General features: G+C 37.3%; 1 protein-coding gene across 6 annotated transcripts in view; it reads right to left on the reverse strand.

The window, feature by feature from the left end:
- Nucleotides 1-476: 476 nt before the first annotated feature.
- The window catches only part of LOC117983039 (proton channel OtopLc-like), a 71,563-nt gene continuing 45,755 nt past the window's right edge, over nucleotides 477-26,284 (reverse strand). For 5 of the 6 annotated variants that reach the window (XM_069499279.1, XM_069499274.1, XM_069499275.1 and 2 more), the window contains 6 exons: nucleotides 19,216-19,333; nucleotides 18,220-18,328; nucleotides 14,033-14,215; nucleotides 12,257-12,417; nucleotides 9,019-9,181; nucleotides 477-6,119 (listed from right to left, as the gene is read on the reverse strand). In XM_069499279.1, coding sequence (XP_069355380.1) covers nucleotides 5,113-6,119; nucleotides 9,019-9,181; nucleotides 12,257-12,417; nucleotides 14,033-14,215; nucleotides 18,220-18,328; nucleotides 19,216-19,333 — 1,741 coding nt within the window. In that variant the 3' untranslated portion in view covers nucleotides 477-5,112. The remainder of the gene's footprint in view (nucleotides 6,120-9,018; nucleotides 9,182-12,256; nucleotides 12,418-14,032; nucleotides 14,216-18,219; nucleotides 18,329-19,215; nucleotides 19,334-26,284) is intronic. The other variant, XM_069499278.1, reaches the window with a different exon arrangement.

Here is a 26,284-nt window from a genome sequence, read left to right on the forward strand (position 1 = left end):
AATTCCACGCGGACGAATACGTGGGCATCATCTAGTTACAGCTAACTTTCTATTATACGGGTAACAGGGTGTAACCAGAACGCTGGCAAAAACGAAGACAGGTGATACTACTGATGATTACTGATATGATAACACCAAAAAAACTCGAAAAATTCCAAAAAAAATCTTACATTTTGTAAAAGTTCACGATATATTGCAAATAAAGCATCTGACTGATGCTAGAGGTCATCGATCGTTGCGTAAGTAAGCCACTCGGAGTCAATGCCACGTCGCAGGCGGGGCCATTCACCCGAGTTTTGAACACGATATACATTGCGGGGTTGAAAAATACTAAATCACTAAAAGTAAATGAGGCAAATGGTTATTGGTATTGGATTGTGTTTGGGTAGTGTAACAATTACGCTAAGTTTTTGCTAGCATTCTAGTTACACCCTTTATTTAGGTAGGTACGTACCTAATAGAAACACAGGTTTAAGATAATTTCAAGAAAGTTTATTTGCTTGTAAACGTTAAACATCCAAGAAGATTTTCTTATAGCTATTCACAATCTCGCCTAAACAAATAAATAGTATACAAATATATGTAATCGAAAACATTATTCTAATATCACTATCACTTTAAACTAAGTAGTTTTTAAAATATTTCATAATACCGCAATGGACTTAAAATACAAGGCGTAACAAACAGTAATTTTTGGTATTATAAAAGAGAACAATATTATGTAACTCTGTTAAAATGTTATTGAACAAAATTGCTTGTGAAATAAGCATGAAATAGGTACGCAGTAGGTATTTTAAATTTTATAATATTACTTAATACCGATTGCCTGTGGACTTAGATATTGATGTCTATTATAAAGTAGGTATCTCTCTAAATAACATATTTTATGAACACGAGAATATAGATGCGAAAATATGGAAAAACGAAGTTAATTTACGAAACGTCCACTAGGATCGAAACATAAATAAAGTGGTAGACATAACGTAAAAGTTCAGGGGGTGATTATAAAAATTTTCAAAATCTGGTCTAACTTCTAAACATTCTAAAAACGAAAAACGCTGTCTAAGTAGATACGAAAATAATAATAATACATATAACAATAAAAACTACTTAGGTCTAGTTGGGTTTATGTAACTTTAAAAAGTTTAAATGCTGAAAACATAAAAATGGTGGGCACCTTCTGTTTAAAAAATAAATACATATGTCAGATTTTCAGCGAAGTCTTTGTAGTTTCTGGCTGTTCACGTCACACACACACACACAAAGTAGTAGGTATTATACTACAATATCGTATATATATTGGACTACTGTATTGTAGTTTATGAATATACGCTGTAGAAAATTATTACAATTTACAAATTTAATGTACGTCCACACCTTTCTACTGTAATAAAAAGGGTCCATAGTTCAAGGTAAATAATGTTTGATTTAAAATAATAAATTGTACCAAAATAAAGCCACGGATAGATAATAATAATTAACTTGTTCAATTTTACAAAATGGCAAACTTAAAATTACATACCAACGTCACTAATTTATACCTTATATCTTTACATAATATATTTCATACTTACTAAATCTTTCTATTCGATAAAATATAATATTTTAAAGATTTCTTCAGTTTCCGTCGCTTTATGACTGATGTGACCAGAGCCACTATTTTATTTATACAGTAGGTATACGTAGATATTTTAAGCAGTACTGAGTCTCAATTTGAATAAATGATCGATTATTACTACTACTGTAGGTACCTATAGTAGTAGACAATTTTAAAAAATAAAATAAAAGTGAAAGCGGCATGCATTTTTATGGTTTGTATATAGAAAATATTATATGCATTGGGCTCTTAGCAAAGTATGTATTTTTGTCATTTAATCCGTTCTTAACCTTTAGGACCAGGGCAATCATATCTAATTTGGACTTACCAACGTATATTAAAAATACCAGAAGAAACAAACTTCCAAATTCGATGTGAGTACGGAAGCCGTACCTAAGAAGCCGTAGGTAGATACCTATACACTATACAGTATACTAATTACGCGCTTTGATGAAGACCTTCACTATGCACGCCACTATCGTAGGTACTAAAACTATAAATAATAGGTAAGTAACTATGGAGATATTTGACTTGAAAGCTTTTAGTAATAATCCTAGTCTGTATGAGAACAATCGCTTTGGTTAAGCAAGTTTTTAATAAAATAATTTTAAAAGTTTAAATATCGTTAAATATACTTAGTTGCATAATAAAGAGAAGTAGAAATGACTTGGATAATATTAACTCCTTCGATTACAATAAAACTATGTATTATTAATTATACATTTAATATGTAACTAATTATAAAATGTATTATAATTCTTCGTTTTTCGAAACCTCTTCGAAAATGTTCAACTATCGGTAAATAGAAAACTATAAAAAATTGCACAAAATAATATGTAGGTAGAAAATGTAAACAAAAACTTTTCTAAAAGTTCTGAAAACGTTACTTTAGTATGCAAATAGTAGAAATTTGAGCAATAAAATATTGAGTTAGGTACACATTTAGTAAATAGTCGAAAATCATTTAAATTTTTGAACGTATACCTGTTCCTACTGAATTAAAAGGTCCAGTTGCAGGAGTGTTACGTTACGGTTCCCGTTAATCTTTGACCGCCAATATAAACAAAAGTGGGTAAAGTCAGTATTTTTACCTCCACGATTAAGGTTGAAAGTAAAAATTTCGATATAAAGTTAACTCTGACTTATGCAACACATTTTGCCTCTACTGACTGACAAAGTTAGACGGTAGGTAACCATAAGCAAGTTTTAAGCACCAGACCTTAGTTAAATGCTGAATGCCGCTAAAACTCCGAGGACAAAAGTCAGCGAATTTTATGACGGCATTTGTATAGTGTTACGAGTGTAAAATTTGGTCGGTACATAAGTTTGTCAGCTGTTTCCCATTACCTGTTTTACCTACCGGTTCGCTTTTTGTAATATTTGATGTTCATTGCCATATTTTGAAAACTGTAACTACTAAGTTTAACGTTTTGGAAACGGAATGAATAGGAACGACAATAGTCTGCTTTCGACAACTATATTTTATAAATTTTACAGAGGCGGCTTATCCCTAAGGCAAACTAGGCGCGTGTCTAGGGGCGCGGGGTTACGAAGGTGCACAGGTGATCATGTAGAGTTCCATTACCTGGCCTACCTAATTATCCCTACTAAGTAACCCAAGTAAGTAAGTTGGAGTGACTAAAACTGCCTCTTCTTTAATAAAGCAAAGTGTCATGACGTGATGTTCTTCACTCGTTCACATAAATAAATATAATTACCAACTACCAGCTATGTAATGAGACGATTCCTCGTTCTTTCGAAGTTTATCAATAAAAAATTTAATGTGGCTGTTAGAGGGACGCTAATGAGGTGCTTGCCTAGGGTACTCTTGACATTTAATCCGTCTCTGCTTGGCTATACCTAAGTAATTTATTGATTACTTACGGGGATATAATATTATATTATGGTATCTGAAAGTACATTATCAGGCAACAAATAAATGTGTAGTCATAATCATCGCGAGACGCAGAAATATGAAAATCCTTATCCATCCAAAGATGATTTTATAATATCTATTTGATCTATTAAAAGCGGTCGAACTTATGCACCAACCCATTTATATTTATTTCAGAGTTAGTAAATACAAGTCTTTAAATGAACTACCCATTAGATGCAGATTGCAAACCATTCTCCGTACATTCCTACTAAGAAATCTACAACACTCTTTAGACTAACGATTCGCCTATCACAGCAAATTCACATGAAAGAAAAATTGGACGTAATAACTAAGTCTATCAGCTACTAATTTGTTGTTTCTAAAGTTCCAAAATCATTCATTTCGAGAGTTCTATTACATAATAAGCTCCAAATATTTACTACCAATAATATTATAAAACTTTGGTGTCTCATTTTACCTAACTACTGGGTCCATGGTAAGTAATAGGTATTACTAAATTTTTTAAAATTTATCCAAAATACTGACACTACATCCATTATATCGCAAAAATATCGCTACAAAATCTCTAGGTTCTGATCAGACTATACGTACCTATTATCCGGTAGAGTTACTACTGCCTTATGAGTATTTCCTTTTCTTACATTTAAAACCCTTCAAAAAAATATTATTAGGTCGATATTATTGTTCCCGTTGTAATGAGGATTTAAAAAATGCTTGTGCCGTTTGAAATATTTATATTTTTATTGAACTGATGTACTGATGTTTTAATTTCTAGAATATGTACCTATATATGTTTTTCTAACTACCTATTAATTTTATATTTTCGAAATGAAGTACTTATTGAAAACAAAGAGCAATTATTTATATTGGGGCACAAGCGTAAAAATAACATAAATATTGCGACTAAAATATACAAAGGTAGTTATAAAATATAATCTATTGGAAGACTCTTTATTTGAATCGTGAATTCATGATATCAATGAGTTACAATGCTTTTTATAAAAAAAATGTGGAATGTGGATGCAATTTTCTAAAGATATAAGAGTATCACTATCCTAACAATAATTCTAATCTATGTAATCTAAACAGGATTGACAAAATGAACACGAGAAGTTTACTCTTCCACTAATCATAACAATACAATGGAACAAAAAAATAACATCAAAAATATCAAGCGCTAAAATTAGTGTAATCCAAACCCGTCTACTTGAAAAATACTGTATTTAATTATTCAACACATTATGATTTCCGCTAAAATAGTTAAAGCGTCGTATAAAGCTACAAATAAATAACACATTAAAATATCTAAATACAATAACTTAACATTAGAGCAGTCAACTTCAGAACAAATACAAGCAATACTTATTCACAAGGGCGCAGTGCACTCAAAGTGGAAACTAAAAAGTTTATCGCGTGTAACATCTCAATGTACAGGCTGGTAGTTGTCCTTAAATACAGCTATACAATAGGTTTAAAAATCCTATAAAGATATCTATATAATTTATGGCACTAACATCTATCTACGACACTGTCTTACTTCCCAAGTACATTTACTTTCAAAGTATCATAGTTCAGATCAAAAATAACATGATTCATTGCCGATGTTTGGCGCTATTCGCTACATGTAAGCGGGTTTCATCTTGTACGCCCTTTTCCATATTTCACACAAACAGACAGTAGAATGAAACCGGTAGAATATCGCGAGGGGCATCGAGACGTGCGTTATGATAGTCCAAGCCCATAAGCCGTAGAAATGCAGCTGAACAGGATGCGATTCTGCCCGAGATTTCTCGAGTGTATTGATAGCCCACATCGCTAGGTTAGTCACGAGGAGAAACGTGACTATTTCTCGGCCCGGCTTCTTCCTCAATTGCTCCGGCGTCTTTGCAGACCTTCGACTGGCGTCCAATATGAACATTGTTTGACAAGTCGTTTGGACTAACGACGATAGAGCCGTTATCAAAATGAGTATCGTGTTCTTTTCTATCGTAAAATGTCCACCGATGATTGTGAACGTTCCATAGATAAACATTCCAGTCTGAGCTCCAACGAGGAGTATGTTATCGAGTTCCAGGTTTCTGTTTCCGTCGTACTTGAGATTTCGTACGCAGACCATTCCCGCCAAACTTGCGAACGTTGTCATTGCATAGAGTGCTAGCTCACAAACATTTACTTCTACCACTGCTAAAGTAGCGTATTCTTTCCTCGAAATCAAAACGAAGAATAGTATAAGCGATATAATTGTTAAAACAAGGACTAGAATGCCAAAAAATAGGCCTTTGTGCGCTCTAGCGCAATCAACGCTGTATAAATGCGGCGATTTCTTGTATGCCAATCCTTCTAGGAGGCGGGCTTTAGCAATAGCTTCTGCGACGTTTTTGGATGGATACTTCGAGATATTTTTCCACATCACGTAAAGAATTGCTGCGCATATTAGCGAGTATTCTATAGTGCAGGGGAAGAGGAATGGTGAAGCATCTTGGACCAATGACCCCATTATGTTAGTTCGACGGCATTCGAAGATATGGTGAGGTCCCTTCAGGCCGCGGGGTACCCGAAGATGCGCCGCTGCAGGGTGCGAAGGCGGGACGTCTGTCGAAAAGGAAGCGAATGCCTTTTGGAATGCTGAAAACAAGTAAAGAGTTTATTTATTAAGTATTTTACACAGTTTTTAAAGATAATTTCAATTCGGTTAATTTGTTAACTGTCTAGAATTACTGTGAACTACTCGTAGAAAGTCGTTAGGAATTGTATTCTGTAGCTTGAAAGGCCACGTAATAAAAAGGTCAGCGTTCAGGAAAGAACGAAAAACAAGTGCCGGTAATTAAGAGTTGTCTAATGGCTTTTTGAACGCAGAGTTTTTAAAGAAGTCCTAACAGATTATTGAATTATAATCAATAAGTATTAATTATTATCACCATTCAACAGCCCTAATCAATCAACAAATATTTTATTTACTATAATAGGTACGTCTCGATGTTTCGTAACGTACTATAATTGAATATCATTCATCCTTTAGCGGTATTTTCTCCAATATTATCGACCTAGTTTCTCGCTATAGAATTTAGACCGCCATTCCTTCCGAGGTCAATAAAGTCTGGAATGCTATCGACATAACTTCGATGTCTGTCCGTGATAAGGGTCTCCAAATTAAAAGCCATTGTCTAATACATAAAATGTTTCCTCATTATTAAATTTGCTAAAGTATCCTCCCTGTTTTTTACTTTCTCAATAGTAGGTTTTACAACAAAGACCCTATGCGCGTTTGTTTGTTCACTTATAACTCCTAAACTTAGAAGATTTAAATGCGTTTTTCACCATTATTTTACGAAGAAGTTTAAGTATATATATAATTCAAACAAAAGTTGTACTCCAGCAAATGAACTATTATGTATAATAATACTCAAATTAAACTCATTCAAAGTATAGTACGTAATAGCAATCGGGGAGGGAACGCCTCACATACCCGCACAGCCCCCGCGCTAATCCGGTGCAGGTAAGCGCGGGTGACGTGCGGGTGTGTGGGACGTCCCTCCACCTCATACCCCGATTGCAATCTCGACCTGTCGCAGACTATATATACGCGTAGTAGAGGTTAAGTAAGACCACGCGAAGCCTAGCCTAGTTAACTAGTGTGAACCCATTAAAAAAATATTTTGTTAAAGAAAAAATCGTAACAGTTTTACGGAAAATAGGTCAAATTGAAAATCCAAACAGCTTTATTATACCATCCGTTACAGCTTTGGAGAAAGGATTTCTACAAACAGATTAATACCCTTACTGAATTAAACCATTTTACGTTGAAAATTCGTGCGATACATTTTTTATAAAATCCCAATCGAGATGAAGCAATTTATATCTGATTTTTAAAAAAATATGAGGTGGTCACCTACGTGCAAAAAATAACTTATTAAAATCACAAAATCTGTTTGATATGCTATCGACGTTGGTAATATCTCTATCCTCTTCTGTATATTTAGGGTGAAATTTTTATAGCGAATTCCAAATTTCATTCTAGCTACGAAAGCTAATACAAAGTCGGGTCAAACAGGAATAAATTGGAACAAAGAGCTTCGCACGAAAGCAAATTACGTGGTCAGGCTATTGCATAAAAAATGAGGTTGCCCTGTTCATGAAAACGGAAAACGTTTGATATTTTCTTTGGCTTAGGTACCTACTTAATTAGGTGTTACTTCAGAAAACTGAATAAGCATATTATGTAGAAGTGTTAGAAGCTTGAGGTGGACAGTGAGCCATAGTTGCGCGGCGCGTTATAATATAACTTAACAGTAGAGTTGTATTTGCATAGCTTTATATTTAGTTTCTGACGAGTTGCGAAGCTGAAGTGGAAATGGGCAGGGCACATAGTTCGAAAACCGCTAGGTGGACAAACGACATCAAACGAGTCGCAAGGCGTTGCTAGATTTAGGCGGCGGCGCCAGACTACATGGCGTGTGGAAGTCCCTACAACAGTCCTGCCTATCATGTCCAGCGGTGGACGTCTATCAGTTGATAATGATGATACTAAGTTTAGTTCACGTTGCTTTGCATACTATAGACACAGGTATCTATGACATAGGTATAAAATCAGCAATACGTATTTCCCGTATTAAAGACATATCGTAATAGATAAGTAGAAACCTACCAGTTTTATTGAAAGCATACCTACTAATTATAGTATGCTAAAATATAACAGAAAAAGATTTCACACTTTCAATTCAACTTAATTTTCGTATGCTCAGAACCAAACATCATTATTTTGATTTTCCGTCTACCATTCTTATGTTAAATTCGTACGTGGCAATGGCATGAGGGACAAAAAACTGCAGGGGTCCCATTTCGGTCGCAGTCGGCGTACCACACGATTAAGGGACATAAGAATTCCATACCTTCACGTACCCTACCTACACGAATAACGTTATCCTTTATTTGTCACGTTTGGTTGAAGCTCTTTTAGAAAGGGTAACCTTATAGCTTTTTAGAATTAATTGAAAGGTCCATACGGGTAGACCAAGACTAAGAGTTTTGTGATTCGTACTGTAGAACTACCTACAGTACGAATCACAAAATTTAAAAATCAACTTTATTGTTACGCCTCCCGTAGGCTGCTTCTTGGGTGATGCTACTGATTTGATAATAAATAAATAATTAAATCAATGGGTAAAGTAACAGTTTCGTGACAAGAATTAAGATTGGGCACACATTGGTCCACCTGAACGATGGCTTTTTATAGCAGCTGAGTGACTCCCACAGTGTTATATGATACGTAGGTACAGTTGTATTGTATGCAGCAGCATTCCATGAGCAGATCTGTCGATGACTAAATCGACAAAGGTGCAGACAAACTAATACTACTATTGTGGCGTATGATGCTACCGGTGCAAGTCTTCACATAAAATGTATTTGGAGTCATACATTTTATATGAAGACGTGCACTCAGTCAGTCATAACGCTCTGACGCGTTGACTTTCCCAGGCGTGCTTCGTCAATAACAAAGGCTCAAAAATATACAAAATATCCTTACCAAGTCTGTGGGATATTCCAATGGTTTTGTTCTCAGGGTCGTAGAACGTGAGGATCTCGTGCTTAGTCTCCTGCACCAGTACGTTCAACCAAACACTCAAGTTTGTCCCAACCATGTGCATCAGCCCGAACCGCGCTACTATCTTGTGCTTGTACACTTTCATCTGAAATATTGTATTTAAGACTTTACTACCATAGCTCTGAAAAAGACAGTCTAAACGGTCCGAAAAATTACTGGCATGAAATAAAGGGCTCTCTGATGACTCGTATAAATAAATCCTCGACGGCCAAACGTATTGAATTAAAATTTGGAACATAGGGAATCTAGGAAATGAATTTAGAGGAAATACCGACGGGTACATTGGCGGGATATACCGATACATTTTACTACTAAGTGCTTACTATGTATATATAAAATTCAGTAAACTAGATAAATAGGGGATTGTTTCGACACTACTTTATTGTAGTCTAAAATAATTAAACGATGCAAGCAGACTGCACGATATTTAACTTCCACAATTAATATTCATTTGTGCCCACTGTGAACTACAACTTTTGGCTACAACAAACATCTATTCCAATTAAGCCATATTGGATTATCGAAAGAATCATGTTATAGATTAGACCAATTAAGGCCAGATATTTGCTGTTCTGACTTCTGACTTGTTTTGTTAGAAAAGCATTTATTTTCACTTATATTCCAAAGATTTCCCCACAAAACCTGTCACTAAATATAACATGAACAACGAAGCAGTTTCAGACGGACCCAATATTTTAGTCAGCAACTCTACACAAAGGTGTCCGATCAGCATAAATACGTACGTATTTTTCTGTTTAAATTGGTGACAGGTTACAAGGGAAGGTATATACTAGTAATATGCCTGTCTGGATGCAATTCGATTTGTTAACGTGAACCCACGTCAATTTAATTGTTATCCCGTCAATCCTCAACCGTAGCTACCCATCGAAGTTTTTTAATTTGACCATTTGTTTACCCGTAATGATTTTTTCGTGATGTAAGAATAAAGCGTGAAGTTAGTTAACGTCAGTTCTAATTAATATGGAATGTTTATGAATTCCTGTGAGATCTGTTTATTTAAATTTAGTCAGCTCAAGTATCATATCTGATTTTACGATTCAGAGATGATATCTGACTAGATTTTGGACTCTGAGTGTCAGCTTTAACTTTAAAAACGGAACAGCGGCGGTACAACAATCCGCTATTTAGTAAGTCACCAAATGTGATACCGGCGTAAGAAAATGTCAGTTGTTAGTAGTAGTTTTACAGCTGTCTACTGACTATCACAATCACTTCTGATTGGCTGACACTCCCTCTTTATTTGCCAAAATACATTGTTGCATCAAAAATACGATAATTTTAGACAATCACACCAAATGAGAGAGAGAATAATTATTGATGCAGCTTTTCGGGATTCGACTAGCTGATTGAATTTAAGCCGATGTCACGTTAGCTGACTTGAAAAACTTTGAATACTACACACATCCTCGCACCGGAAAATGCAGCGTTGGAAGCTTAGAAGCCCCCGGCTATGACATCAAACGAGTCGTAGAGGGCTGCTGGATTCAGAAGGCGCAAGCCCGTGGAATATAGAAGTCCTACAAGAGACCTATGTCCAGCAGTGGACGTCTATTGATTGACAATGATGGTGATGATAAGTAGTTTAAAGATTTTAATTTAGTATATAATCATTCATTTAATGAAGTAAGAGTTGGAAAGCAATTGTAGTAATTTTTCCACCTCGACTGCTCATTAAGAGGGTTAATGAATAATGAATTTCTGCTGGTCGCGCCATACCGCGAGCGATGAAATGCACATTTTAAATGAATCATTAGGAGCCTACAGTAATTACATTTTTAAAATGAATCAGCTGTAAAAAGAGTTGCACTTTGTCTTTTTGATATCACGATTTTTGTACTATATAGTTTAATACGATTCTACCTATCTTGCATATACATAGAAGACAGAAAACAATCCTAATTCCTAATCAGGGAGCAGTAGTAGTAGTATATAGCTTTATAGTACCTACTTAAAACAAGAAAGAAAACAATTGTGCGAGGGTAGAAAGGCGGCCTTATCACTAAAGTGATAATTTAAATTCACGTATGAAGCAATATAGGAAGATACAAAACCATCAAATAATTCAGAAACAAAGCTTAACTGGGATCAATTATATAAATCCATACTAATATTATAAATGCGAAAGTGTGTCTGTCTGTCTGTCTGCTAGCCTTTCACGGCCCATCCGTTCAACCGATTTTGACGAAATTTGGTACAGTGATAGCTTGCATCCCGGTTAAGGACATAGGCTTTTTTTATCCCGGAAAATCAAAGAGTTCCCACGGGATTTTTAAAAACCGTAATCCACGCGGACGAAGTCGCGGGCATCATTTAGTTCTTAATATATTCCTAATCTAAAAAGAAAAATCTCATCAACACCCAGCCCAAACCCTTGATGAATCTAGAAAATTAAAATTTTGGAGAGATTCCTTTTATATAATATAGACAAGATATAAAGATCAGATTTTTCGGAATTCCCACGGGATAGGGAATAAACAGAATTTTTATATTTGGTCCAGGTACGCCGTGGGTGCAGGTTTAACTTCTCTATATAACTGAAATGGTAGTGAGACCACTCTGAGGTGAGCACTCGTATCCACTGAAGCAGAGACGGAAACGGGACGTACAGGAATAGACCAATCAAATTATTGACGTAATAATTTTATCACGTCATCTCTTAATATAATCTGATTGGTCTGACTGAACATGTTTCCGCTCCGATTTTCTCTGCTTCAGTGGAAACACACCTTCATAGCACACAGTTTTGGAGACGTCATTGTCCTCTAATTTAGGTATGTCGAAATCTTTGTCTGGTTTATTTTTCTGTTTAGTTCATCATCATGATCACTATCAACAACCGATAGACATCTACTGCTGACATAGGTCTCGCGACTCGCCTGATGTCGAAAAACCGATAGGGGTTTGGGTCCCAAGGTACTGAAGTGGCGGAAAGCGAAGTGTTGGAAGACCCCCCCACCCCCACTCGGAGGACGGGATATTTAGTTATTCTTATCATATTACATATAAACCGATTAATTTTTGTCCAAGTAAATATACTTACCTGTTTTTATAATAAATTGCATGAATCACAGTTCCGTCACAGAGTAATTGTACTGTGGTTCCGTAGAAGAACACAGTTCAGTTTGAAATGTATACGAACCTCATTGTTGAGAAAGATGAAATACATCTGTATGAAGATGAAGGCCATTCTCGTAGCGGGCGTCAGCGCAAGCAGCACGTTGTGGCAGTTGGTGTTTCTCTCCAGTTCCCAGTACTGCCCGAACTCCAGACCCGAGTAGATCATGGACCCGATGCCAAAGGCTGACAGAACAAAACAGAACAATCATTAATCCTTCTAATAATTTAGAAATGCGTAAGTCTGTTACCATTTCAAGGCTCAACAACTTAAGTGGTATCGACAAATTAATGCCCGTCTATCTATAGCCCTATGTGCCTTTGCATCTTGCATACGAACATAAGATATCTTACACCCACGGGCAAAGAAGAAAGAGAGACAACGAAATGATCCTATAAGCGTTCCCTTTTTTCAACAACTAATCGCAGATTAGGTAGATATATCTTAAAATAATAATAAGTACCTAGACCTAATTATTTTTTATATTCGTCTAGGTACCTATTATAATATTGGGTGGGGTAATATCACAAATGCGGATACAGCCAAAAGAGAGCATCAAACTAATGATAGCATTAGTTGACGAGTGAAGAAAAATTCACGAACATTCCTAACCATCAAGCTTATAAAACCCCCTCATTTTTCTTCGTCTCGAGGGATGAAATACATGCACAATTTATTATTCCGAGCGCCAACAGTCGAATGAATGAAAAAGTTGAATTGCAAAATGCTTTTTGCCTTTTACTTTTCCCTTACCCTCTCAGAAACTCAGGTAAAATAAAAATAAGCAAGCTGGTCCAGCTTTTCTGAACAGAGTTCACTTAGCCTACTTGGAAACTGTAAAGGTACGGCATAATGAAACGCACAAATCCTTAACAATACAGTGAAAAATGTATCTGCGGAGCCAGCTTTTGTGTTACTAACACAGTTTTTACATTTCATGCTATTGTAGAATGCTAAAAAATAGATATAAAACTTTTTTCATAAAATTACGACACTAATGCAATGCGTGCAACCATGCAATGCAACAGTAAACCTGTGGCATATTGTAAAATGGCACGTGATACAAAAACAACAATGGATATTCGTCACAATAAAATACTATTTGAAGCCGACACAACACAATGCGAATGAATCAAGAGTATTACGCGAGATCCCGCTCTAAATCCAGGTGAATTTAAGGCAGATTGTCAACAATAGTGTATAGCGAGAATGAATTGAGGGAATTTACGAAAATTTGAAGCACTAATTTCCTAAAAAACGATTTGTTGTAGCCCGGGAAGACGAATTGGGCAACTGTAATGTCTTTCCTGGTATATGATGCTCTAAATAAGTAAATAAACCTCTGCACTCTCTGTATTTAACGTTTTGTAAAAGAAAATGTTGAAAGAAGAACTATATCCAATTACATAAATAAATAAAAAGATAGCGGTGCAGTCATAGCAGTGGCCTTTGATAGATGGCACTGAACTGTAACGTCACCTGAAGCGTCCGTCACCTGACGGCAGTTATCTAAAGGAAATCAGATGATTAGGGTGGTTATCCACGGAAGAGGAGCGGAGCGAAGAGATGCTAACCAATCAAAATTGAGTAGTTATCCAGGATTGACGTAATCTATATATGTCCATCAAAGCAAAGATAGACGGAGATAGCAGACCAATGAAATTATTGATATTCCCATCATCTATTAATGATCTAACTGGTCTGCCAAATACACCTCCGCACATCTCCGCTTTAACGGCAACCGGGACTTGGGCGGTAGGTAATTAAATAAAGACGTAAGCTAAAAGGAAGAGTATTTACCAACAGCACCCATCCTCAAATAGAAGCTGCCATAGTGATGTGTGCGAGAGGTGAGCGCGAACCCGAGTGACAGCCTCTTCCCGGCCAGGTGCGGCGGCAGATGCGTTGCGGTGGTAGTACTTCGCTCCGTGCGAGACGAACAGGAATCCGATTCCGATGGTGATGAACTGGTGTCTGATTCTGCTTTAAAACAAAATGACAAGATATAATGCTGAAGAAAAAACCGAATGCGTGAACGACAGCGTGGCTTGACGTCACACGGCAACATGTCCAGCGCGGTTCTAGAAGGTGCGCTGAAATAAACTATAGAGCATGATTCCGATAGAGCCAGACCTGCCTAATTTTCTGAGTAATAAAATGTATGCGATAGAGTAGTGTTTGTACGTACCTTTAACGTCACATATTTGCTGGCTGGAGCCAGGGGGCAATAAAAATATATCAGCTGCTAAAGGTACGTAAAAACATTAGGTACTCACTTTTCTGAGTGCTGATTTTTATGTATGTTTTACATTAATTAATACTGCCAGACACCTTGGTCGTTATTCTCGCCAGACGCTTTAAAGCACACAAAAAATAACTTAATCTTATTTATAGTCTGAGTTTTAATTTTTATAATATGATACTCAGGAAACCATTTCAATAGTTTTTGGAAATTTTGTTAATGGAAAAATTGTTTTTATCTTATGTTTCCTGCGATATGCTAAGTAGCATAGACCATATCAGGCGTTCTAAAGCTAAGTAGGGTAAGGTAGGTAGGTACTGTTACCAAAAGTAGGTATGTTAATAATATTTAAATTATGGTTGCAAAAGATCTTTAGACAGCAAGTAAAGAATGTGTAGTTTTCTCGTCGGATTTTTCGTCTCATTTAAATATCAAAAGTTCGGCTAAAAGGAGTAGGGTAACCTTTTAGTTTCAGAGCTTTGAGTGCTAGAACATAAAAATATAAAATTATATTAGGTTTTAAATGCAAATGATGTCCACAGAAATACATTTTTTTTATTTAAAGAAAATGTAACCGCATTTCTTTTAGCTTTTTTATTAAAATGCAACGCCTGTCTGTCGGTTTTTCATGGAATTCTAAAAGATGGTTTTTTGTGTAGGTAATGTAGTTAGGTTATTTACTATACTTTGTGATTATTTACGTACGAGTACATTTTGAATGAATGAATAATGTATTTTATGCGATTTTGTAAGGTTGGGTACCTACCTACATAATTTTTGCCAACTTTGCTAACTTGAATTTGTAAGTAAAAGCGACTTTTTAAATTAGATTTCGTATCGAGGTACGTTTTCATTCAGGGGAAAACGTCGGTCAATCTGTAGATATCTCCCTATTGCTTTGGTCTTAGGCAGAACGAAGGTAGGTAACTACTTTAGTGCTTTTCTACACTGCATTGCCGACTTGCCGACCACCGACTAAGCAATTATGTTGTACAAAATCTCTATTTAAATTGACAGGTCTAAAACTAATGTCATCGTCGTTCACAGCAAACTTGTGAAAAGGATAGCAATATATTCAATAGCAATTTTAGTTTAGAGATTAGCTACATTGGCCGACGATGGCCATGAGTGTAAATCAGAGATTTACTCGTGTCATCTGGCGTATAATATGCCGGTAGAGCCGCTAGTACACAAAGAAATGGAGGAAAACTAAGTAGGTCTTTTGTCACACATTGATAGCTTGAGTTCTGATAAACAAAGCTTATTGCACAACAAATCTGATCGGAATATGTCTACACGCCTGGAAAATATATTCACATCAAAAAGTCTAATTTTGTTCTCATGTACGACGATGTACCTACATGGTTTTATTCACAAATAGATTCCTTTTACTTTAGGGACCGGACCTAACTTTTACACGATCCTAACATGTAGAAGGCGAAATTTTTACTGATTCACTTGACAACCTCCCTGGGGCAGTGGTTAGTGCTGTAGTCTTAAGTGAAAGATCTCGGGTTCGATTCCAGGCAAAGCAATTTGGGATTTTTTTTATAAATTCTGATTTATATTTATAATTTCTGAATTATTCTGAATAGCCTCTGGTCTGTTCTGGTGGAAACTTCGGCCGTGGCTATTTAACACCCTACCGGCACAGCTGTGCCACCAAGCGATTTAGCTATACCGCAGCGAAATCAATTAGAGGTATATTTTTAATGAAATATTATGTCACAAACCTTCCAGGTTATCGCTCCCATCTCAGACTGCATCTTCACTTACCACCAGGTGATAACGGCTGACCTGTCATCGAATTAAAAACCGCGTTTGCCCTTTTCTTCATTGGTTTAATTTTTTACCATTTGGTACCAAAATAATGGTACCTATAAAAATCAGTCAAGTGCGAGTCGAACTCGCACACAAAGCGTTCAGTACCATAGATAAACTTCTGTAATCTGTGTTTAGTACCATCGTACAAGAAACAATAGTACCTATACACATTTTCTTAAAATTTCAACTCTCTACCGTTCACAAGATACAGCCCGCTGACAGACAAACAGACGGACGGACAACGGAGTCTTAGTAATAGGGTCCCGTTGGCACCCTTCGGGTACGGAACCCTAAAAACCAATAGTAGTAAAGTTGAACCCGGCTCAAAACTTGAAAGTTATAGAGAAACTGCGATTCTTTGAGGTCGAGAATCACTTTAAGCGCTTTAAGCGCTCTCATCTGGTAGGTAGGTACTTAAGCCTTACATCAAAGGCGCTAAGCGTGAAAAGGGCGTAATGACTAAACCGATTAAGCTCAGAAATGAAAACAGTGTTTATAGAGAGAGAGCCAGCGCGTATTAAAGCTGAAAAAGTATATCTGCGTATTGTCCCCAACACTGGGAAGAACGTTTGATTGGATCATTGTGGCTTTGGGAGACAACAGGTAATAGAGGTCTAAACAATCTTACTTCAAAGTATAAAGTCTAATCCATACTAATATTATAAATGCGTTCCTGCCAGTGTTGTGGACAATACGCAGAGAAACTTCCAGTTTTTATAAAATAAGGAAGATCTGGCACGCGCTGGCTCTTAAGCCATTGCCTCTAAACGTACGTTACGTACAGATTCTCAACCTGTCGCGGTCTATACTTCCAAGCTTAGTCATTCTCATCTCATGAATAAACAACTAGAGCTGATTCTTTCTAATACAGATGGTAAAGACACGCTTAACATGTTTGCCGTCTTAACGAAGTGCCTTCCGACCATACTCCGACATGTTTATTTGAGGTCTTATCTACTTGATTAATAAATTACTGTGAACAAGAGGATAATGAGTTTTTCACACTAGGTTCACACAATTATGTGTGCAGGGACGGTGATCAATAATGTCCTCTCAACCATTGAATTACTATGTAAGTACTTAACGTACCTAAGATACGTACGGACAGGTGGAGATGGCAATTGGGGTATGAGGCGGGGGTACTCCCAGCACACCCGCACGTCACCCGCGCTCGCTCGCACCGGGTTAACGCGGGGGCTGTGCGGGTTTCCGGGGCGTTCCCTCCCGATTGCCATCTCGACCTGTCGATAATTCCTCAAAGCTCCCAACCGACAAGAGATAGTCATCTGCGCTGCAGATATAAATTATAGTGCACAAGGTGTGTGCACAAACGTAGTTGCATACTCTATTCCCTTACTCTAAATAGTCCGATGGAATATCCAACACGACCGGAGAGAGATAAGGCGAATGACCGATGGCATGTTCTCCGAGGCATGGGGATGACATACCTCAAATTTCCTAACTCCGACCTATTATTGAGAATTTCTTCACAGAAAATCTCAGTACGGCCTTATATAGCACCCGAACCGGGAAGTGATCCCAAGACCTCGTCATCGGTAATCGATCATGCTAATCACTAGACCAACGAGATAGGCAATATACTTGCTAATATAGGTGCTTTTTAGCATACCAGACCAAAAAATCTTAATTAATATTGTTACCTACAATAATATAAAATTGAGTCATAATATGATGAAAACATCTATGTACATAATATATAGTTGATAGACAAATTTTACTGTCCTAGTAAAGCACCAATTTACTGAAGGACAAAAAGCCCGACTCGTGCTCCATATAGGTAAGGCTTATACCTACTGTAAACCAGTTCGTTTCGTTGAGACCATTTTGCGCAAAATTGCACACTGCAGCACTATGTAGTCTCTACAATATCTGATAAAAGAAAATAAAAAAAAAATCTTACTGGCAACAACGGTAGTGTCAGCTGCAGAGCGCGCCCTGTCGCGGAGGAGGGCCGCGTACATGTACAGCAGAAACACCATGCTGCCGATGTACAGGTATAGATAGAAGCCCTGTCAACAAACAAAAAAGATTTTTCAACAATAAATCTAAAACCTTCGTATTTGTCATGATTCATGGCTCGCAAAAGGCACCTTTGCGGCCATTTATTTTGTTAGTTAGGTACATGTTGGGTAAGCATTTGTTAGGTAGGCATAATTATACTAAATAGCAGCACAGAATATATAATAGTACCTACTTGTAGCAGGTTTAAAGTTATAATGAAATATAAACATTGAGCTATTTAAATTAGGGTAAGTAGTGCTTTGATGCCTCTAAGACATACACGCCACTGTAAAAAAATATCTTAATTCTCTTTTATTTACAGCAGAACCACAAAAAATAAAGTACATGAGGCATTGCAAACATTATTTATACGCCCAATTATTGTGGTTGAGATAATACTTTCGGGAACAAGTAGGTAAAATTGGGCTGTTTGACTCATCACTGTTTGAATAGTTCACATAGAGCGGCTGCTGCGATGCATTGCACGCAATGTTGCATGGATGCAACATTTCCAACATTTGCATCGCAGCAGCCCGCTCTATGTGAACCAATGTGAACTATTCAAACAGTGATGAGTCAAACAGCCCAATTTTACCTACTACTCGAACATTTTTAATTTAACGTTCGCAAGCTCGTCTTGTAATTTTTCATCAAAGCTTGAAAGGCAAAGATCAAAAACTACACAACCTAACTAATGCTTACTAATGAGTAATGCATAATAATGCAGGTTTTTAAATCAAAATATTTATCCAAAATTATTTAAGAAATAAATAAAATTATTTAGGTATACACACGGAAAAAAAAATTTAAATTCAGTGATAAGTAAAGAAACTTCTGAAAATTGAATATTTAGACAATTTTTGTCTAAACTCAAATGTTTATTGTGACAACATACCTCATAAAATGATGGTGGAATGTATGTGGAAATGACTTCGGCCATAGGAAATGCAACACCCATCACAACTAACAGTTTTCCGTACAGAGCCGATAGCGTCGTTGCAAGTGCATCACCCCTGTGACAAAAAAAAACGTAACAAAAGTAAGTAATTATCAATTATAAATACTATCTGTCCCGGCTTACTCACGTGTGTAGTCGACGTTAGCCCGACTAGTTTCGAACCCATACGGGGTCCTTTTTCAAGAACCTAGTCGAAGAAACTAGTCGGGCTAACGTCGACTACACACGTGAGTAAGCCGGGACAGATAGTATTTATAATGGAAATCACTCACGGTAGTTTAAACGCTAAAATAATTATCAATTATTTATTAACTTACATACTACAGTTTACACATTGTAAAGTAGCTCAACAATAATTATTCCGTATAGTTTAAAGTAAAACACAAAAAGTCTCAAAGTAACACGGGGTCTATATAGTATACACAGACTGCATTTGAACTGCAAACCGACTGCAAAATTGCACACACAACTGCATCGCAACTGCCGACCGATTGCAGTTGCCAACAGCGTGCAGTTCTAGTACGGGCACTCAGTCTGAACTGCAGGTGGACTGCGCTGTCGGTGGGCAGTTTTTTTAATTTAATTAAGTACAAGCCCTTGACTGCGATCTCACCTGGTAGTAAATGATGATGCAGTCTAAGATGGAAGCGGGCTAACCTGGTTTCTTTGGTTTCTACACGACATATAGTACCGGAACGCTAAATCGCTTGGCGGCACGACTTTGCCGGTAGGGTGGTAACTAGCCACGGCCAAAAGGCTCCCACCGGACCAGACCAGAAATTTTGAAATTGTAAAATTCCGCACCCCTGCCCGGAATCGAACCCGAGACTTCCCACTATTAAGACCATAGTGCTTACCACTTCGCCAGGCGTCGCTTCAGTTGTGCTAACTGCAATAAAACTGCATTCCAACTGCAATTTAGCAGTCGATTTGCAGTCCAAATGCAGTCCGTCCGTGTATATATATAGATACTTAGGTGTAGGTACATACTATACTGTTTTAGATTTCATGATCACAAACAATGAGGCATGAATATCGTGACAGCTCCTGATTGGTTGAGCTCGAGTTTTACTACCAAACAAATATTGTTCGAATGTGCTTATGCCTTATATTATTGCTTGCATAATATCATTAATTTATTTATCATAAAGTTAGCTTAAACAACATCGTTTCTCATAATATTAATGAGGTATTTCAACTGGGTCGAGAGGTTGAATAAGGGCAGACGTAGCTATGGTTCCGTTAATAATGTTTATAAATAGATTTTTCACAAAGCTTTTCCCATCATCAATTTGCATGAAAGGCTGGATGAAAACGGGCGTGCTTCAGAAACTCGTACGCCTTATTATTGAAACTCGAAGGCTCTTCGGAATTAAGTTAAAAATACGCTAAACTAATTTTAAGATGGGAGATAAAATACTTGTGTTGCTTTTTAAAGACTTCTTATTTTTTTACTGTGCAATGGAGGTGGCGCGGGCGGGTCACCTGATGGTAAGTAATTATCTACTGAATAGATCGCCATAATTGATAACAGCTCCAGAAGAATTGCCAGTATACCTACTGTCGGTTTTTAAGGAATATGATAAACTAGATGACACCCGCGACTTCATCCGCGTGGATTTAGGTTTTTAAAAATCCCATGGGCACTCTTTGATTTTCCGGGATAAAAAGTTGCCTATATCCTTCCCCGGGATCCAAGCTATCTCTGTACTAAATTTAGTCAAAATCGGTTGAACGCATGGGTCATGAAAGGCTAGCAGACAGACAGACAGACACATTTTCGCATAATATTAGTATGGAGTATGGAAGTATGGATAATCCCTCGTAGCTTTGAAGCAACATTGAAGCTAGTTCCACAATATGCATAATAATATTCGAGAAAGTATAGTTCTAAGGGGTTAACTAAGCAGTTGATATAAGAATTCCCATCTATCAACTGCCACACCGTGCTTTCGGACTGGAGGTTCAATACTCGGTCACACGAGTAGATGGATATCTAGTCATGTGACTCGGTTCTGGATCGCCTGGATGATGACGAGCTTAGGGAACGACCGTCAGCTCCCATCAGTATATATACTGATGGAAGCAAATTCGAGGGCAAGGTCGGCTGCGCTCTCATGCTGGTGAGATAGGGTCGAAGTACAGAACAAAAAGTTTCGGCAGGAACCATTTTTTCTGTTTACCAGTCTGAGCTTTAATAAAATAAACTTTGAAAGTTTAAAGAAATAATATTATTTTACCGAAACTCAAAGACCCTGAAATATTAATATCAGAAGCTTTGTTGGAAAAAAAACTAAGCATCTATAAACCTTATATACCTACATAGTTTATTTTACCCTGAACCAAACATGACTTATAAACAACATACTAACTTTTGACGTGAGCTCAGCAAATTTTTACTTCCTAAAAGGTAATAAGTAGCCCGAACTTATAAAAGTTAATTAAGAGGAAACCACTAAGTTTCCGGTTACCAGAATAAGCTTTTATCGTAATGCCCTTTGCTTCACTCTTATGTGAATTTCGTGAGAGTGCCTGCATTTGAGGGAATAGGGAAAAGGCAGTCTTTGGAAAATAAATACCAAGGTGTTACCACGTGTTACTTTTGGAGTTCATAATGTTGAACGTAATATATAATATTAATAAAAGGAATAGCCTCATCTGGTGACAGAAGGGCTGGCTCATTTTTGCGCAACGGATCAGCCTGGCTGTCCAGCGCGGAAATGCAGCCAGTATTCTTGGCACCATTCCACGCGGTCATGATTTATATAGTAATTAGATAAGGCTAGCTTTAAGTTTTATTGTAATATTTAAAAAACAAAAAAAAAAAAAAGGAAACAGGACGCATCAGCATGGTTAAGGATCTACAGCTCAAACCGCTGTGACTAGAATTTTACAAGTACCTACTTAGTGTAGGTTCTGTCCACATTTTGAGAAATTCCTACGAGCTCTTTAAATAACCTAAATCCACGGGAAGGAAAGTTAAAAAAAAATAAAGCAATAGATATGTAAAAAACTTAAACCATAGCACTTAGCATATAGAGAAAAAACCTATTATTTATGACATTCTGTCTAGCTAGATAGCTAACACTAAGCAATAATAACTAAGCTTCCTGGATCAGAATAAGCAACATTTACTCCTTTCACGAAAACTTAGGGGTGTAAAAATTGTAGAGAACAATATGTTGTTCAGAATGTTCAGTGAGGTTCAGTGCAGTGGTATAGTGCGAATATGAAATATTAAGATTACACTACGCGCGTTCTCGATCTACACGTATTATTAGCTGATGATGCCCGCGACTTTATCCGAGGGGATCTAGGCTTTCGAAAATGCTGTGCGTAGGTACTTTTTGATTTTCCACTACTTTAACCAGTAGCTTATTTAATATCCGTCTCTGAGTGCAAGCTATATCTGTACCAAAATGGGACCGTGATACCAAAAACGTTGTAACATTTCCTATATTACTCTTGAATTTGCCCTAAATCGGATTAAATATCGTGCTCTCACACACAACTTAAAACTACCGAGTAGCTAGCGAGTAGCATACTCTTAAAAGTTTGCGTATGATGCCCCGTGGCGCAGTAGGCGTGAGTCGTGACTGAAAGGTGGATGTTAAAGACTATTTGTGTCACAATATTCCTTGCGATCTTATTCTGTTTTAGGCAGTTGTCCCACCGCAGACGAGAAGGGATAAACGAATTGAGCTAAAAACTAGGAACGAGTTGACGAGTAACGAAAAGCGAGTATGTACCTACAGTACGCGACAGGTCGCGATGGAAATCGGGGAGGTAACGCCCCGCACACCCGAATAGCCCCCGCGCTAACCCTGTGCGGACAAGCACGGGTGACGTGCGTGTATGCGGGGCATCCCCCCGCCTCATACTCCCATTTTCATCTAAACCTGTCGCGGACTAAGGTTGGGATAGTTTTGACGCTTAGCAATGGGCGTTTACTTGTGGCTGAGACAATTATGACGTTTTCAATTCCTGCGCAAACTGCGTGAGTGTTTTGACTGCCCAGAGAGCGTCGCTGAGCGTTTTTTCTTCGATATAATATCTTGTCGCTGCAACAAACTAGTGGAGAGAGAGTTCTCGTCGACGGTGAGCATAGTCAGCGGCCAACTATTAATTTATTTCTTTCTTTTATTAACACGAAATCATGCATCAATTTTACGTTTCTTGAGCGAGAAAATAGTCGATAGCTATAGTCGCTCCTTCGTAAGGGGTGGGACAAGTGCCTTAGTTAGTAATAGCTCTCCCGTGATATAGTGAAAAAATATTATGACATTTCATATCAAGCCTGAATAGCTTATTCGTCTCATGAACAAAAATATCTACTTAGTTGCTTCTTTTGCCGTGAAATAAAAAGATAGGTGTATTACAGTCAAAGTATGAAGCGTCACTAGCTCAATGGTTAAGAAGCGGACTATAAATCGAAAGATATACGGTACAAAATCAAAATCCATTAGACTTACGCTATAATGTCGAACCTTCTCTGCTTAGCATAACCTTTTCGTGGCAAAGGATGTAATATATGAAAACAATTTTACGCGAAGAATATTACGCGGATTTATTTGTTTTAACAAAAATGATAGGCTCGAAGATAATTAACTGTTTGCAAACTCTCCTCAAAAATAGGTACAAAGAAGGGTAGGTACCAGTAACCATAACCTACCAAAGACGATGTACCAAGAGACACTAAATAATATACGACCAGGAACTTAAGACCCGTTCATATTGTCTTTCACAATCTTCCTGTAAAAGTATTATTCAAAATATTTCGAACCTGAGGTGTCTTTTCGCCTGGTTTCTGAAAACCCTCAACGCTCCCTTTGGGAACGGGCCCCTCTCGTATGCCTCGTTGTCATGGCAACGGTGTGTTATTGGCTCCCCACAGCTATTGTAACTTCCAAATATGTCTATAGCTACACAGTCAAGAGGTATGTCCGAGATGACAGGGGCCCAGTTTCATGCACGTCTTATTTCTGATCCGAGTTGAATGTACGCACTTGAAAACTGTTTGCAAACCCACTTTGAGATGGCTTAAAGGGTTGGACAGACTCATCGCGTGATGGCAGCGAAGCGTTCGGCAGCACCACTTCAGACTCCAAACTGAATTATTCGTATGCGCTGTTTATATGAATTCTTTAAGGTAGATTTTGGTAAAAATGTTTAAAATCCAGTGAGAATTCATCACGCATGTCACATGTCGTAGCACGAATAGCAAAGGCAATGATACGTCTCACGGCAGTAGCACTCCTCCGCAGTGCTGAACAAGCCGTCATCACGCGCCGCTGGCGTAGCGCATTAATTCTTTCCAAGCCTTTAGAAGATACGTTGTACGAATCATTAAGTATCTCTTTGTAGAGTGATTTATTGTCACGAAACTCAGACACGATTATTTTAACAATGGGGGAAAATCGGAAAAATATGAGATCAAACTTTTCCCGACCACCACTCGTAAAAGAACAAAGATCGTCATTTACTATTTTTCGGCAAAGTAACGAATTCAATCAAATATACCTCACCCGTTTCTGTATTCAAATATTTGATGAGATGTATTTGTCACGCACTTCGAAAGGGTCACAAACAATTCTTTGAGTCTTCAGCCTTGCCTTTTTTTTAAACTATATAATACTAGATGATGCCCGCGACTTCGCCTGCGTAGATTTAGGTTCCTTAAAAATCCCGTGGGAACTCTTTAATTTTCCGGGATAAAAAGTAGCCTATGTCCTTCCCCGGGATGTAAGCTAACTCTGTACCAAATTTCATCAAAATCGGTTGAACTGTTGGGCCATGAAAAGCTAGCAGACAGACAGACAGACACACTTTCGCATTTGTATGGAAGTATGGATATAAACTTGCGCTTAGCTGCAAAAACACCAAACAGTAGATGAAGATGCAGCCTAAGATGAAGTGCACCTGAATAGAAAGTGTTTTAGTATCATCATTTAACATACACCAGCTGACCGCTTTGCTAGGTTGAATTCCTGAATTTTTTTTCTTTGTCTATACGTTATAAAAAGAACCTACAGAAAAATCTCAATATTTTTTTTGAACCAGCAGTGCAGCGAGTTGAGCTCTGCGTTGTTATGTAAGTCAGTCAGTTTTCTTACCCAGATATTCTCGGACATATCGACTTACTTTTACTATATGTAGCTGTATGTATAGGTACTCAAATGCTCTCGCCTTGATAATATCATTAGACCCGTAAGCCTTTGAACCGTGTGTCCTTAGTGATATGACAGAGCTTTAATTGGATTAGAATATATTACTGTGGAATTAACAGAACTGGAGCTTGAGAACGTTTACCGTCTTATTAGGAAACGAGCAATAGATTGGTACATTATACCATGGATTAAATTATTATTGTTATCAATAATAGAATGGCCCGCGATGGAAAATGTATTTATTGGTATAAGTTCGAATGTATATTGGTTGTTGAGTCACTAAAATACACTGCTCTTAAGGGAAGAAAAAGGGAAGTGACGTCATACAATTCTGACTATATCAATGACGTCATCATAAAAATAAAGTATATGACGCACTGCAATCAACAAATTACAAATACAGATGAAGCACGATCAAGGGCCTCAACATTTTAAAAAGTTAAGTATTCTTTTTTTCTATGACATAACTAAGGACTTTTTGGAGCCGCTTTTTCAGTAAAGTCAGCAGCATCAGGCAAGACGCAAAACGTGTGTACAGAGTTCAGGCCAGCGCTGACCTTTGCTAATGTGATAGATTATATAGTTATGGTTAGTATTTCTTCAATGCGTCCGATGACTTTGAATCTTGCTGCAGCCACGTCATTTTCAGTGTTATGCGTTAGTTATTTGTAGTACACTTTTGACTTGGGTTCAATAGCTAAAGATTTAAAACGTCCATACAATCATGCTTCAAACTTTTTTTTTTGCTTTTCTGAGTTCGAGCCACCGTCTTACTTCACGTGCTATTCACGAATTCCTGTAACATCTCATTTCCTACAGAATTACTTCATTCCTCTATT

The sequence above is a fragment of the Maniola hyperantus genome, chromosome 6 (genome assembly GCF_902806685.2).
Source record: "Maniola hyperantus chromosome 6, iAphHyp1.2, whole genome shotgun sequence".
NCBI classification, from domain to species: Eukaryota; Metazoa; Arthropoda; class Insecta; order Lepidoptera; family Nymphalidae; genus Maniola; species Maniola hyperantus.